Below are 16233 nucleotides of genomic sequence, written 5' to 3' on the forward strand. Positions count from 1 at the left end.
ACACTAGTTGTTTACTGGCCTATCTCCTTGCTGCCCTACCCTGCAAAATTTATGGAAAAGATATACGACTAGCCACCCACCGAAACAATAACCACCTCCTTGACACAACTAAATCTGGATTCAGCACCAACTACAGAATAAAGACCATCCTCATCAATGACATCTAGATGATTATGGACAAAAGGGACACTGTGGCCCTCATCCTGTTGGCTCCTTCTGCAGACTTCCACCCCTTCTCTCACCCCATCCTTATCCAACAACTGCATGAAGCCAGCATCCAAGGACCCACATTTTTTGGATTTGCCCCTTTCTGACAGACCACACCCAGTTGGTTAGCCAGACCCCTTCACCTCAAACCCCATCAACCGCATCTATGAAGTTCAACAAGAATCCACAATAAGCTTTGCTGATGACACCCAGTTCTAACTCTACCTGTCTGACAAGGAGCCAAATACACAGACTAATTTCTCTGCCTGCATGACTGAAGTTGCTAGGTGGATGAAAAACAACTGCCTGAAGTTCAACACAGACACAAAACAGAAGTAGTCATCTTCAGCAAAGAAACATCACTCCAGAACTCCACCAGGTGGCTTGCCAAACTTGGCACCACACCCCTCCTGGTAACTCATGCAGAGAATATTACTCAACAACCAGCTTGCCATGACCAGCCAAATTAATGCAGCTTCAGTCTCTTGCTTCAAGATGCTCAAGAAGATCTTCAAAGGCGTCCCCACCAACACTCAAAGACCTGTCATCAAAGCCCTCATCACCAGCAAGCTGGATTATGGCAAATCCCATGCAAAAATCAGTGGCCAGGCTCACCCCCAACCTGCCACCCTGCACTTACATCACTTCGCAACATCAAGGAGCTCCACCGGGTCCCAGTCCACAAACGTGCACTCAAATATCACCATGCACACATACAAAGGCTCACACAACACTGACCCCATGTACCTCAACAACTGCATAAACTTCCAGGAAAATTACCAGAGACCTCCACTTAGCCTGACTCATACACGAACCCACACCCCACATGTACCGAACCATCCCCAGCATATGTGCCTTCTACCTTGCTCCTTAAGCCTCGAACAACCTCCCCTTACATATCAGAGCCACCTCCTCAGTTCTTGAATTCCACAAAAAAACTGAAGATCTGACTCTTCACCTATCCAGACCCTGTCTCACCCTATACAGCTCCTGCTTCAGCACCAGGATACCATCCAGGGTGAGCTGTGTGCTATACAAGTAGACATAACATGTCTCTTATCAACAACCACATTCATGCTTGGGCAGCACATCTCCCTTCCACACCACCACAGGCACACCTGAGCAGCATATCTCCCTTCCACACTACCACAGACACGCTGGTGCACCACATTTCCCTTACAAACTACCATCAACATGCCAATGTATCATATGTCCCTTCCATTCCACCACAGCCAGGCCTGCACATCAAATGCCCCATCCACTCCACCACAGACATGTATGGACACCATATGTCCCTTCCACACCATAATAGACATGCTTATGCTTCATAGACCAGTACCACCACTCCCACACTGAGGATGACTAATGGCAGGCAGGCAGATGATCCTGGAAAAAGGTACATTGTGGGGAAACATGTAAAGTAACTATGGTGTGTGGAAACCGGCATCCTGTTATATTATCAAGTTTTAAATATTTTACTACATAAATATTGTACCCAGAATATCCAAAAACAAAAATGAATATTGGTAAGTACAGATTTAATATACTTAATTTGATGATCTTTAGATCCTTAACATACATACATGTGGATTTAAGAGTAGTAAATCGATGGTGAGTCCATGATGACGTAATCGAGCTGGAAAGTTTGTTGACTATGTTTGAAACACAAGGATTAAATCTTGAGTGTTCCAAGAGATCAGATCACTGCAAACATGCCTGAGTAGTAAAATGTATGGTAGGACGATTGATCAAGAAAACCTATCTTGACACGCCTTGCTTTGTTGTTCTCTTTATTTAATAAATAATGGAACCGTAGGAAGATGTTTTTAGCAAAAGTACTGCAAATTTGCTGAAACACCTGTACTGTTAGTGGTAATTTTTAGTTCTGATAGTAAGACACATTTATGGTACAATCGTTTATTAGGGCTCGCCCCTCGCGATGCAGTGCGCAGCACTGCTCGCGCAGGCGAACCCTTTTTTCCGGGGTTTGAACACAGACCCTGGAATTGCACATGCTTGTGCGTGTGCTTTTCCTTTTGGGTTCCGCTATTGGGCTTTGAGTGTGTGTTTTTTTTAAACAGAGCACGGAATAGGCCAAAGGCGGGCGCATTGCTCCGCCCATGGCCTATTGGTGTCTGTTACGCGCACCAAAGCCCATATGTTTTCAATTACCGTGCCCAGACACGGGCGCGATAATTGAAACATATGACTCGTAGTGGCACGCGCGCATGCACCACTCGCGGGCGTGCCTTTTTTTTTTTTTACCATAGCGATCGCTTTCGCGTTCGCTTTCAGTGTTTTCTTGTGCATGTGTCTTCTCTCACTCCACCCTGATGCGCTCCCTTCATGCTGGAAATCATGGTCTATCTTCTCCCACGCAGGGCTGCTGCTCCCCGAAAACAGGGGAGCCTTTTTTCCCTCCGGACACTCTCCCCAGCCAGCACCTCTCTTTCTCGTAAACATGTGACGTCACATTCCGCTTCTAGCCCGCGGACCCCTCTCTCTTCAAGCACCCCGGCCTTTTCGCTCTTCGTTGGAAATGTGGCCCGTCCTCTGGCCCCCTCCTGACAAGGAGACCTCTCCTCACCGTAATGGACACTAGACGTCTTTCTACTGGTCTCTCTTGTGAACACCTGGCCTATTCGCTCTCCTCAGGACCTGTCTCGCCAGCTGGATATACGATTTTGTGCTCTCCCATTCTGTTTTCGACACACGGCCCGTGACCTCCAGCAGGGCCAGTGTGATTCTCTCTCTCCACCCGGGCTCCTCTTTCAAAGTGGGAAATTGGACTCCACCCTCTATAAAGCATGGGGCATCTCTCTTTCGATTAGACACAGGATGCAGGACCCCTTGCTCTCACCATCTTTGATAGATGACTTCCCTCCCCAGTTCTTCTCCCACTAGTCAGGATTCGGGGCTCTTCGTGCTAAATACAGTCGCCTCTCAGCCCCTCTATTTCTCTGTTTTGTACATTTCTTCACTCGACTCCTCATTTTGTACTCATTGCTCCCCCATCTGTCTCTTGCTATCCCTCTCTCTGTTTCTCTCGTTCATTCCGCGCGCAAGGAGTCTCCCGCCTTTCCTTCCTGCGTGCAGTGCTTCTCTCTCTTTTATTCTGAAAGCCCTCTTCACTGTTCCACCATACCCCATTCGATGATTTGTACAAATATTCACTGCTTGCGTTTGAAATAGTGTGTGCATCAAGGTTTACTGTTTGCTTCCAGCCTGGTGGCGGGCATCCAATCACTAATGTGGCTATTTTACACGATGCTTGGTGTTTTGCCTCTGTCAATGGCTTTGGTCAGTCAGTTGTCATCCCTGTTGTCATCCCTGTTGTCTCATACATTTTTTCACCAACTGTTTTTAGCTTAGAAACATGATAGATGGGTTATATGAGAGGGTTAGCATTCTTTGCACAATTATTGCCTCTTTCACTTGGACTGCTGTGTTGCACCTGTGTTGTAGTTTTGAGTTTGTTTGTGTTTCAATAAAATTTGGTTAATTGCACACCCTAAATTGTGCTTTGTTTCAGATGAGCAGGTGTTTTCGTTCCTCAGGTGATATATTTTGTATATATTTTTGTACCTTGGCTTTTGGTACTGGTTAATGCCTGGGCTTTTGGTGGTATATATTTATACTGGTTATTGTAGGCAATAGTGACAGATTTTTCCACATGTCTCAGTGTAGTCCCTAGTCCCATTTTTGCCTGCCTTCCTTCCCACTGCAGCTCATATAGCTAGGCACACCTGTGCCAATCAGAAAAGAAAGGCTCACCGGCCTGGGAAGTAGTGACAGACTCACATGCGTCCTGTGCCCTCTGGGTCTTTGTCCTGCCTGCTCCTAACACTTTGATTCCTCTTTATAGGAAAGGTGCCGTTTAAGCTATCGGCATTGTAAATGACAATGCCTTTTATTTATCTGTTTAAAAAAAACATAAATAAAAGGCATGGTAATTTACAATGCGAATAGCTCAAACTCTCGTAAATGTGAGACCTATTGCATTGCAAATGCTTGTCTTTCAGAAGGTGTGAAAAAATAACTTTCCAGTGACTTAAAGATTGCACTGATTGTGCGTTTCTACAAATTGTTAGGCCTTGGGAATCAACCAAAAACATAAATCTAACATTTAGAATGCTATAATATTTACTTTTGACTTTTTGGTATTTGATTCTTTTGAAATGAAAACTAACCCCTCCCTCTTGAGTGGTGGTTGTGCTTTACAAATGCCAACTTTGTTCATGTATTTGTATCCATTCCTGCAATAAAATGAGGGTATTGCGAAGATGCATTAACATTGTCACACTTTTGTCTTCCAGCACCCGAAATGATGGATTCCAAAGATCTGAAAATGATTTTGCTGTTAGCATTCTTCCTGATGGGAGTAATGCTGGTGTCCTGTCAAACCCAGGTGACCCCAGTGGTTCTCAAAAGTAAGTTCAGTAAGAGCGTGTGCCTGTGTGCTCCATGTTATCACCTGCACACTGGCACTGCTGTGACTGTTATTGCCCTCCACGCTTCTGTTTGTTTTGATCCGGTGCTGATTGCCCTGGAACCCATTGCAAACATTGTGTCGGATCAAGTGTTACGTGTAGACTGAATTCAGTAACACAATGGCAAGTTCAAAGATCTAAATGTGCATGTTTTGTGTAACGCAGATCTTCTACTGTTTGGATCTGCATAGCCCTGACTATCTTTAACTTAGTAAGTATAGCACAGCAACTTGTCTCTTTCACTCCAGCATAAAGTTTCTAGCAGAAGTGTTCCAGAGTTAGAAATCTCACCAGTATCATTGCATCTTGTTGGTGAGAGGTCTGTGGCAGCGACCGATGACTCTGGTTTATGGGTAGCTGATAACTTTACTGTTTAACTATAGATCAGCGTAGTCGGTAATACCATTACCAAATAACAAGTTTTCAGCACAAAAATCCTTCTTACCAAATATTTGCATTGATAGTAGGCATGAGCGGATTTTGCGGATTGGCAATCCGCGAATTTGCGGATTTGCGAACTCGCAATCCGCAAAATCCGCGAATTCCCGCGAATTTGCGGATTTTTTTTTTTTTTTGTGTTCGCCCGTGTTTCTGCCAGTTCGCGAGGGTTTTTACAATTTCGCAATTTGCGAACTTACCTGTCGGGTCGCAAGTTTTGCGAACTTGTTGTTTCTACGTGTCCAACCTGTTTGGGACACTCTTCTTCATCACTGCCACTCTCTGTCACCACTGCCACTCTCTGACTACTCATGCCACCCTCTGGCCCACCCATGCCACCCTCTGTTTCATCACCACACCCTCTGGTTGTCCAGTGTACATTATTTTCAGCAAAGCACACCTTCCCTGCCTCAAGTGACCTGAATTAATTTGGGGCTGATTAATGTGTCACAGAATATTTTTTTAGCAAGCACCTGCTTCCTTAGTGCGCCCTGATTAGTGATCTTTTGCACTTGCTAAGTGCTTTCATTGTTGCAAAATTAGTTACAACACCTGCCCTGCCCCAACTGACAATAATGAATTAGGGGCTGATTAATGGATTTTAACTTCAAGCCTGGCTCCTGCTTGTCTCCCTTAGCTGTAATTCATGACCTTTGTGGCATATGTGTAACTATTCTGAGGTTCAGAGCAGGGTCACATAATAGTTTCAACTGGCAACTGAACTCTGGGGGGCCCCTCAGGAAGCACTACAGGAAATGGCTACTAATGATGTGCCTGAACTTTTGAACCTGGTAAGTAGTTACTTTCAGTTTTGCTTAGATCGTATTTCTGCAATTTCGCACTTATTCGCGGGGCGCGAACTCACGCGAACAGTGCGAGCAGTGCGAGCAAAATCCGCTGCTCGCGGATTTGCGGATTTTGCAGGAAATTCGCAAATCTCGCGGATTGCGGATTTCCCGAAAATCCGCAAAATCCGCGAGCGGAACGGATTTTCCGCCCATGCCTAATTGATAGCTGCAAAACACTGGTTCATGGTGGGTGCAGCCGCAGGATTGAGAAGCAGACACACTTGCTTATTCTTAAAAAGATGGCCCCACACGTGACGGACACAGATCTAATGCAGGTAGGGTATAACCCCATCTCAAATTGCAAAGCTCCTGTTGACTTGCAGGAATATGATACAGCTCTATCCCTTCCCTGGAATAACCCTATACATATGCATGCAGCATGACCGACATGCATCAACATCCTATTGTAGAAGATTAATATCACGAGTGCCGACACACGTCTACTAATGGTTACACAGGCTAGGTTTATAAACTTGACTTAGGCAAATAAATCAACAATTAGATTGATCACTATCAGGCAAATGAACTAGTCCAAGATGGCTGCACTATCTGCACAATAATGAATGTGGAGCCAGATTTATATTCTAGCAGGAGAACCGTTTCTCTGCCAGCGCAGAAGATTAAATTACTCCATCGCCCTGACGAAGATGCCGCCTGCTAGATGTAGAAATGACCACCACGCAGGTGATTATCTTGAAAGCATTGCTAGCAATGCTGTCAAGGCCTGGCAGTGACGAACAGAAAAAAATGGTTAGTTATATGTCCGCCTATGCTAATTGGACTGAGGGCCATAAAGCCAATTCAGACTGAGGCAATCCGCTCCAGAGCTGTGTCCAGGCTCGCGTCCTTCAAATAGCCAATTAATCCAAGGGGGGGGAAACAAAGGCGTAGATTTCCCATGATCATTTCAGCTAAAACGCCGCTGGCCATTTGTGACCGGTGTTATCATGTTTTATGACTCAATAGAAGTATAAAAAAAAGTACTATCTCTTCACAATGTGACAGATATAAACACGAAGAAAACCAGTGCAACATTGCTTTACTGATATATTCACTAAGATGATAGGTGTTTTACTCACCCCTACTCCAAGTTAAGCACCAGAACTGATTTCACAGTTATAGTTGGCAAAACCCAGGCACATAAGCGAGGCGCCTGGTCTGCATTCGGATGCCATAACCCTGCATGATCCTAAGATAGAGTGGTGGGTCAAGACATTATATACTTATCACATCACATGTCCCCACAGGGGTGAGTTTTGATCACACCAGGTGCCCTGCACCACTCTGCATGGTTCACCCACAATGGGTTACATGGGTAATGGCTTATACTTTTTAACTTGGGCGGTGACCCTATAGAAACAACCAAATGGTCCACCTGTGCCCTTATCATATTCTTATCCCTTGTAGTGCGATGAACAGGTCATCAAATCATTAAATTAAATGTACTTGTAATTTAACAACACGTCCTTGTGTGTTCTGAGAAAGCCTGTGTAGTGTCAGAGAGCGTACCTGAATTCCTTTGAATCCGTGGGAGCAGGTGACCAGGAGGTTCTTGCTAGATGCTAATTTCCCAACTCCCCTACACCTCTGTGCCCAGAGGACTCTGAGCCCAGGAATGAAAGGGAAAGGGGAAGTGGATAACAAACAGAGAGACTGCCACACATATAACCTTCGGTTACTCTTCATTCAGGAAGGACATCTCCTGTAAAAGTAAGCAAAACATTACTACAGTTCCCCACTACACTCTGGCACTTTCACCTGACTCTTTCCACCAAGTATCTTAACTCTAGTACCTGAATGTGTGCAGACTTTAGCCTCTCTCTATGAATGAGTCTGGAAGGTGAAAGTCGGGAAGGAAGAATGAAGTTCCGACTAGAGATGAGTTCAAACAGTTGTGGTAGTTTCAATCTTTGCTGCTGAATTCACGGTGGTATAACACTGTATAATTAATATGCATATCAACATATACAACCCTATACTTGATGTCATCTAGGCTCAGGAAGGATGAAGAAAACTTGCTGCTTGATCCAAACTCCTCAGTGAGCCTCTAGCTAATAGTAGTCTAATAACTCTTAAACGCAGTCAAAAGTCTTACACAGGCCATAGAAAACGCCTATGCTGTCGTTACTGCTTCAGGTTAGTTTTCCAATTCATAAGCAAGTTCTGAGCGCCAGAGAAGGGCACTCGAGGTGCAAGAGGTTCCCCGGAGAGTACTGGATGCAATGGGAACCAATAGAATCAAGTTCTAATCCTTAAGTCCTTACCTCCCTCAGGAAGACCAAGTCCCAAAAAGAAGAAGAATCCTACCAGGACCTGGAGTCAGGAAACTGCATAGCTCTTGAAGCGGAATTTCGGGACCAGGAATAATGAAGTTGCGCTCACTGAATACGCTGGGAATAGCGCTTGGGACTGAGGCGGGGAAGGGCAACTATGACCAGAGTAGAACGGGCAGAAAAACTAAACTCGAAAAGACGCGCTAACTAAGATGCCTCTTTCCCTCAGGAAAATGACCGTTGAAGTGCGCCGAACAAAAGGCACAAGCGCACAAAATGGCCGCCACGAAAGACTAGAGCGGTAACGCAACTAGTCAGTGGCGCAATCAGGAAGGGTATCTTTAAGCCGAGATTGAGCAACTAACTGCCTCCATACGCAAGCAGAGCGTGTGTAGTTGGAACCAGACTTGATTTTAAACAGCAGTCTGGGAGCAGCACCCTTTACCACCCGCTGGGACCTGACAGTACCCCCCACTAAAGCCCCCTCTCTAGGCTTCTGCGGATGTGTCTTGTGAAACTCAGCTACCAACCGCGGGGCGTGAACATTCTTACTAGGTTCCCATGATCGATCTTCAGGACCGAAACCCTTCCAATCCACAAGGTAAAACAAAGTGTTTCTTTTCAATTTGGAGTCCAAAATTCTTTTAACCTCAAACTCCTCGGCAGATTCGACTTGAACTGGAGCAGGAGGATGGGAACGTCGAAAATTTGGAGGGTTTCGTTTAATTAGGGAAACGTGGAAGGTAGGATGAATCTTCATAGACTTGGGAAGAGCCAATCTCACACTGACTGGATTTACCATGTCCACTACGGGATATGGACCTACATATCGAGGCTGAAACTTCCTGTTTCCAGTCAATCGCATATGGCGAGTGGACACCCAAACCAAATCTCGAGCCTCAAAGTCTGGACTCTCCCTACGCTTTTTGTCTGCCTGTTTCTTATAGTTCTGTTTTGCTTTAGCTAGATTCGCAGATGCTGACTGAAAAGCCTTATGTAAATCTTGGATTACCTCTTCTGCCGCAGGGACCTCAACCTCAACTCTTCCCACTAACATATTAGGATGTCTACCTGAATTAAGGAAGAATGGGGAGTAACCAGTGGCTGAATGGACAGAATTATTGTAAGCAAACTCCGCAGTACTCAATAGAGAGGGCCATTCTCCCTCTTGATCCATCAAGTACAAACGAAGATACTGTTCCAAATCCTGGTTCACCCTCTCCGTCTGCCCGTCCGTTTCTGGATGGAAACTGGTGGACAGACGAGAATCCACCCCCAAACCTTTCAAAAATGATCTCCAAAATCGGGAAACAAACTGCGGACCTCGATCGGAAATCACTATCTTAGGGATTCCATGCAGTCGCACAATATGTTGAACCAACAATTCTGCCAATTGGGAAGCTGTTGGGAGACCTTTTAGGGGAATGAAGTGACTCATCTTAGTGAACTGGTCAACCACCACCCAGATTACAGAATAACCTTGACTAGAAGGTAATTCTACAATAAAATCCATAGAAATGGTATGCCAAGGAGAAGGTGCTATGGGCAAAGGCCTAAGTAACCCTTCGGGTGGCTGTCTAGAACTCTTCCCTTTGATACATTGTTCGCAAGTGGTGATGTGCTGCCCAATCTGTGCCTCCATGCCAGGCCAATAATAACTCCTCTTCACCAGCTCCAGTGTCTTAGCAGCTCCTTTGTGTCCTGCCAGTGGATGATCATAAAACTGTTGAATAATTGCTGACTGTAATTCTTCAACTGGAACAAACAGTTTCCCTTGAAAGTATGGTTTCCCATCCCTTAGTTCTCTTTCTGGACCTTCTGATATCCAATTGCAAAATTCTTTTCCTTGGAAGGCTTCTCGCACCTGCTTTTCCAACTCATCCTCCACGATAACTGCTACAATCTTATTCTGGGGACTGACAAAACCTTCCTCCTTCTTGTCGGTAACATCTCCCAGGCTTAGACGGGAAAGAGCATCTGCCTTTCCGTTGGCCGATCCAGGCTTGTAAGCCAAGACAAAGTCATAGTCCGCAAAGAACAGGGACCATCTCAACTGACGAGGGGATAGGGTTCTGACTGACTTTAAAAACTGCAAATTGCGATGATCGGTGAACACAGTGATGACATGTTGAGCTCCAAGCAGATAATGCCTCCAAATCTGAAAAGCCTCTTTGACCGCCAAAAGTTCTTTGTCAGAAATGGGGTAATTTATTTCAGCAGTCAAAAGCTTCCGAGAATGATAGACCACAGGATGTAATTGACCTGTTTGTTTCTGTCGCTGGGATAAAATGCCACCAATAGCAAAATTGGAAGCATCCGCTTCCACAAAAAATGGTTCCTTCAAATCAGGGTGTTGCAAAATGGGTGCAGATACAAAAGCTTCCTTTAACTGTTGGAAGGCCTCTTCAGGTTCTTTTCCTCAAACGAAACGCTCATTCTTCTTTAGAAGTCGAGTAATTGGGCTAACCTTCTCTGAGAAATTCTGAATAAAACGCCGATAAAAATTGGCGAATCCCAAAAAACTCTGAATTTCCTTGATGGAGCGGGGAGCAGGCCAGGATCTTATAGCTTCCAATTTAGAATCATCCATGTTGACACCTTCCGGAGAGAGTATGAAACCCAAAAATTCCACCTTGGCAGTGTGAAAGACACATTTCTCCAGTTTCACATACAATTGATTCTTCAGCAACCGTTCTAAGATGACACGCACATGCTTAACATGTTCTTCCAGATTGTTTGAGAAAATGAGGATGTCATCAATGTAGACAACGGCAAAGCGATCCAAAAACTCTCTCAAAATATCATTTACAAAATGCTGGAAGGCGGCAGGAGCGTTGCATAATCCAAAAGGCATGACTTGATACTCAAACAGACCTAAACGAGTGCGAAACGCTGTCTTCCATTCCTCACCCTCTGCCATTCGCACCAAATGGTACGCTCCCCTCAAATCCAATTTAGTGTAGATTCTAGCACTCTTTACCTGATCCAGAAGCTCCGAAATGAGAGGCAAAGGATAGCGGTTCTTTTTGGTAACCAGTTTTAAAGCACGATAGTCTATGCAAGTTCTCAACGTCCCATCCTTCTTAGGAATGAAAAAGAGGGGTGAAGAAACTGGCGACTGAGAGGGTCGGATGAAACCACTCTCTAAATTCTGTTCAATATACTCTTTAAGATGCTGGTTCTCTGGTTCTGATAGTGCATAAATGCGACTACACGGTAAAGTAGCTCCAGGCTCCAACTCAATACGGCAATCATATTCCCGATGAGGAGGTAATCGCTTGGCTTCTCTTTCGTTGAAGACTTCCTTCAAATCAAAATAAACCTCTGGAACCTCCGGAGCTTCCACAGCACAAACCATGGGCATTAGATTTGCCAAATTTGAAGACATAGTAGTTGGCGAAGCATCCACCCCTGCATGAAAACAATGTTCTGTACAAAATTCAGAAGTCATCTCAACAGTCCGTTTGGCCCAATCGATCCTTGGGTTATGCTCAGTGAGCCAGGGCAACCCCAAAATCATTTGAAACTGAGGAGCGTCAATGAGGTTAAAGCTGATAAAACTCCGATGTTCCTCTGGACCGACGACAGTTATGACTTCGGTATCAAACTCTATAGGACCTGACGATAATTCTGTTCCATCCACAGCTCGCACCGGTTCTGGCTTTAGTTTCTTTTCAAACTGGATGCCCACCATTCTAGCAAATTGTAGATCACAAAAGTTTCCAGTGGCGCCGGAATCCAACATCACAGACACCTTTTCTTTCCGACCCTTACCAAACCATATTGTACATGACAAGATCAAATGTGGGGCCACAGCTTGCCATTCATTTGCTAATAGCTGAGTCTTGGGAGTTGTCTCAGGGGCTGCTCCCACCAGTGCAACTCCGTCTACTGGTGGAGCTTGTCTTTTACCCATGAATTGGTCTTGGGTCTCTTTGGGCATTCTTTGACGAAGTGACCAGACTGACCACAGTACATGCATAATTTTCCAAGACGTCGCTTTTCTCTCTCCTTCTGAGACAAAGGGCCTCGAACTGCTCCAATCTGATTGGGTTCTTCACTTGTATGAACTTCACTATTCTTCGTGGGCTCCGAACGAACTCGATCAAAGCGTGGTGGAAATGGTTTCACATCTTTTCGTTTCTCACTCCGGCGTTCAGCTTGTCTTTGATCAATTTGAAGGACCAAATCAAATAATTCAGAAACATCTGTGGGTCTTCTAGGAATTTGGGACAGCCCATCCTTTAACTCGTCCCTTAGACCTCTATAAAAAATTGCCGCTCTTTTTGCTGCAGGCCAATTAGTTTCCACAATTAACTTATTGTATTGTGCCAGATAAGCCACTAGTTCTCTGTTTCCCTGTTTCAGGTCCAGTAACTCGTTATCAGTAGTCTGAGTAATTGTTCGACGATCAAAGATTCAAAGAAACTCTGCCTTGAAATCTTCAAATGTATACAACACCGGATCATTAGAGGAGACCAATGGCATTGACCACGCTGCAGCATCACCACTTAGATAGGACAGCACAAACGCCACTTTTGACTGATCCTCTTTAAATAATATGGGTTTACAGAGGAAATGCAAGGAACACTGGGTCAAAAAGATTTGAGCCTTATGCGGATCCCCTTGAAATCTTTCGGGAGGGGCCAAAGGAATGGTAGGGGACATGGCATGGACCACTTGTGTTGTTAATGCAGATGATGACGAAGAGGTGGGTGTAAAGGTTGGAGCCTTAAGCCCTCCAAAATTGGGACTGGGACTCACTGAAAGCTCCTCAACCCGCTGCCTAAGGAAACTAGCCTCCTGATTGGACTTCCTAACCTCTTCCCTAGTATCACTAAGCTGCTTTTGCAAATCCTCAAGAATGGTTGCCAAAGCCTTAACATCTAAACCCTCTGCCATCCTGCCCAGACGGAAAGAATTGTTTAGGCACTTCAATCTGTCAGAGAGCGTACCTGAATTCCTTTGAATCCGTGGGAGCAGGTGACCAGGAGGTTCTTGCTAGATGCTAATTTCCCAACTCCCCTACACCCCTGTGCCCAGAGGACTCTGAGCCCAGGAATGAAAGGGAAAGGGGAAGTGGATAACAAACAGAGAGACTGCCACACAAATAACCTTCGGTTACTCTTCATTCAGGAAGGACATCTCCTGTAAAAGTAAGCAAAACATTACTACAGTTCCCCACTACACTCGGGCACTTTCACCTGACTCTTTCCACCAAGTATCTTAACTCTAGTACCTGAATGTGTGCAGACTTTAGCCTCTCTCTATGAATGAGTCTGGAAGGTGAAAGTCGGGAAGGAAGAATGAAGTTCCGCCTAGAGATGAGTTCAAACAGTTGTGGTAGTTTCAATCTTTGCTGCTGAATTCACTGTGGTATAACACTGTATAATTAATATGCATATCAACATATACAACCCTATACTTGATGTCATCTAGGCTCAGGAAGGATGAAGAAAAACTTGCTGCTTGATCCAAACTCCTCAGTGAGCCTCTAGCTAATAGTAGTCTAATAACTCTTAAACGCAGTCAAAAGTCTTACACAGGCCATAGAAAACGCCTATGCTGTCGTTACTGCTTCAGGTTAGTTTTCCAATTCATAAGCAAGTTCTGAGCGCCAGAGAAGGGCACTTGAGGTGCAAGAGGTTCCTCGGAGAGTACTGGATGCAATGGGAACCAATAGAATCAAGTTCTAATCCTTAAGTCCTTACCTCCCTCAGGAAGACCAAGTCCCAAAAAGAAGAAGAATCCTACCAGGACCTGGAGTCAGGAAACTGCATAGCTCTTGAAGCGGAATTTCGGGACCAGGAATAATGAAGTTGCGCTCACTGAATACGCTGGGAATAGCGCTTGGAACTGAGGCGGGGAAGGGCAACTATGACCAGAGTAGAACGGGCAGAAAAACTAAACTCGAAAAGACGCGCTAACTAAGATGCCTCTTTCCCTCAGGAAAATGACCGTTGAAGTGCGCCGAACGAAAGGCACAAGCGCACAAAATGGCCGCCACGAAAGACTAGAGCGGTAACGCAACTAGTCAGTGGCGCAATCAGGAAGGGTATCTTTAAGCCGAGATTGAGCAACTAACTGCCTCCATACGCAAGCAGAGCGTGTGTAGTTGGAACCAGACTTGATTTTAAACAGCAGTCTGGGAGCAGCACCCTTTACCACCCGCTGGGACCTGACAGTACCCCCCACTAAAGCCCCCTCTCTAGGCTTCTGCGGATGTGTCTTGTGAAACTCAGCTACCAACCGCGGGGCGTGAACATTCTTACTAGGTTCCCATGATCGATCTTCAGGACCAAAACCCTTCCAATCCACAAGGTAAAACAAAGTGTTTCTTTTCAATTTGGAGTCCAAAATTCTTTTAACCTCAAACTCCTCGGCAGATTCGACTTGAACTGGAGCAGGAGGATGGGAACGTCGAAAATTTGGAGGGTTTCGTTTAATTAGGGAAACGTGGAAGGTAGGATGAATCTTCATAGACTTGGGAAGAGCCAATCTCACACTGACTGGATTTACCATGTCCACTACGGGATATGGACCTACATATCGAGGCTGAAACTTCCTGTTTCCAGTCAATCGCATATGGCGAGTGGACACCCAAACCAAATCTCGAGCCTCAAAGTCTGGACTCTCCTTACGCTTTTTGTCTGCCTGTTTCTTATAGTTCTGTTTTGCTTTAGCTAGATTCGCAGATGCTGACTGAAAAGCCTTATGTAAATCTTGGATTACCTCTTCTGCCGCAGGGACCTCAACCTCAACTCTTCCCACTAACATATTAGGATGTCTACCTGAATTAAGGAAGAATGGGGAGTAACCAGTGGCTGAATGGACAGAATTATTGTAAGCAAACTCCGCAGTACTCAATAGAGAGGGCCATTCTCCCTCTTGATCCATCAAGTACAAACGAAGATACTGTTCCAAATCCTGGTTCACCCTCTCCGTCTGCCCGTCCGTTTCTGGATGGAAACTGGTGGACAGACGAGAATCCACCCCCAAACCTTTCAAAAATGATCTCCAAAATCGGGAAACAAACTGCGGACCTCGATCGGAAATCACTATCTTAGGGATTCCATGCAGTCGCACAATATGTTGAACCAACAATTCTGCCAATTGGGAAGCTGTTGGGAGACCTTTTAGGGGAATGAAGTGACTCATCTTAGTGAACTGGTCAACCACCACCCAGATTACAGAATAACCTTGACTAGAAGGTAATTCTACAATAAAATCCATAGAAATGGTATGCCAAGGAGAAGGTGCTATGGGCAAAGGCCTAAGTAACCCTTGGGGTGGCTGTCTAGAACTCTTCCCTTTGATACATTGTTCGCAAGTGGTGATGTGCTGCCCAATCTGTGCCTCCATGCCAGGCCAATAATAACTCCTCTTCACCAGCTCCAGTGTCTTAGCAGCTCCTTTGTGTCCTGCCAGTGGATGATCATGAAACTGTTGAATAATTGCTGACTGTAATTCTTCAACTGGAACAAACAGTTTCCCTTGAAAGTATGGTTTCCCATCCCTTAGTTCTCTTTCTGGACCTTCTGATATCCAATTGCAAAATTCTTTTCCTTGGAAGGCTTCTCGCACCTGCTTTTCCAACTCATCCTCCACGATAACTGCTACAATCCTATTCTGGGGAATGACAAAACCTTCCTCCTTCTTGTCGGTAACATCTCCCAGGCTTAGACGGGAAAGAGCATCTGCCTTTCCGTTGGCCGATCCAGGCTTGTAAGCCAAGACAAAGTCATAGTCCGCAAAGAACAGGGACCATCTCAACTGACGAGGGGATAGGGTTCTGACTGACTTTAAAAACTGCAAATTGCGATGATCGGTGAACACAGTGATGACATGTTGAGCTCCAAGCAGATAATGCCTCCAAATCTGAAAAGCCTCTTTGACCGCCAAAAGTTCTTTGTCAGAAATGGGGTAATTTATTTCAGCAGTCAAAAGCTTCCGAGAATGATAGACCACAGGATGTAA

At 45.2% G+C, this 16233-nt stretch overlaps 1 protein-coding gene across 1 annotated transcript in view; it reads left to right on the forward strand.

Annotated features, from left to right (window-relative positions):
- CLU (clusterin) overlaps nucleotides 1–16233 on the forward strand; it is a 170120-nt gene that overhangs the window by 41814 nt on the left and 112073 nt on the right. The window contains exon 2 of the mRNA XM_086928054.1: nucleotides 4524–4637. Coding sequence (XP_086784180.1) covers nucleotides 4532–4637 — 106 coding nt within the window. The 5' untranslated portion in view covers nucleotides 4524–4531. The remainder of the gene's footprint in view (nucleotides 1–4523; nucleotides 4638–16233) is intronic.

The sequence above is a fragment of the Lissotriton vulgaris genome, chromosome 6, assembly GCF_964263255.1.
Source record: "Lissotriton vulgaris chromosome 6, aLisVul1.2, whole genome shotgun sequence".
NCBI classification, from domain to species: Eukaryota; Metazoa; Chordata; class Amphibia; order Caudata; family Salamandridae; genus Lissotriton; species Lissotriton vulgaris.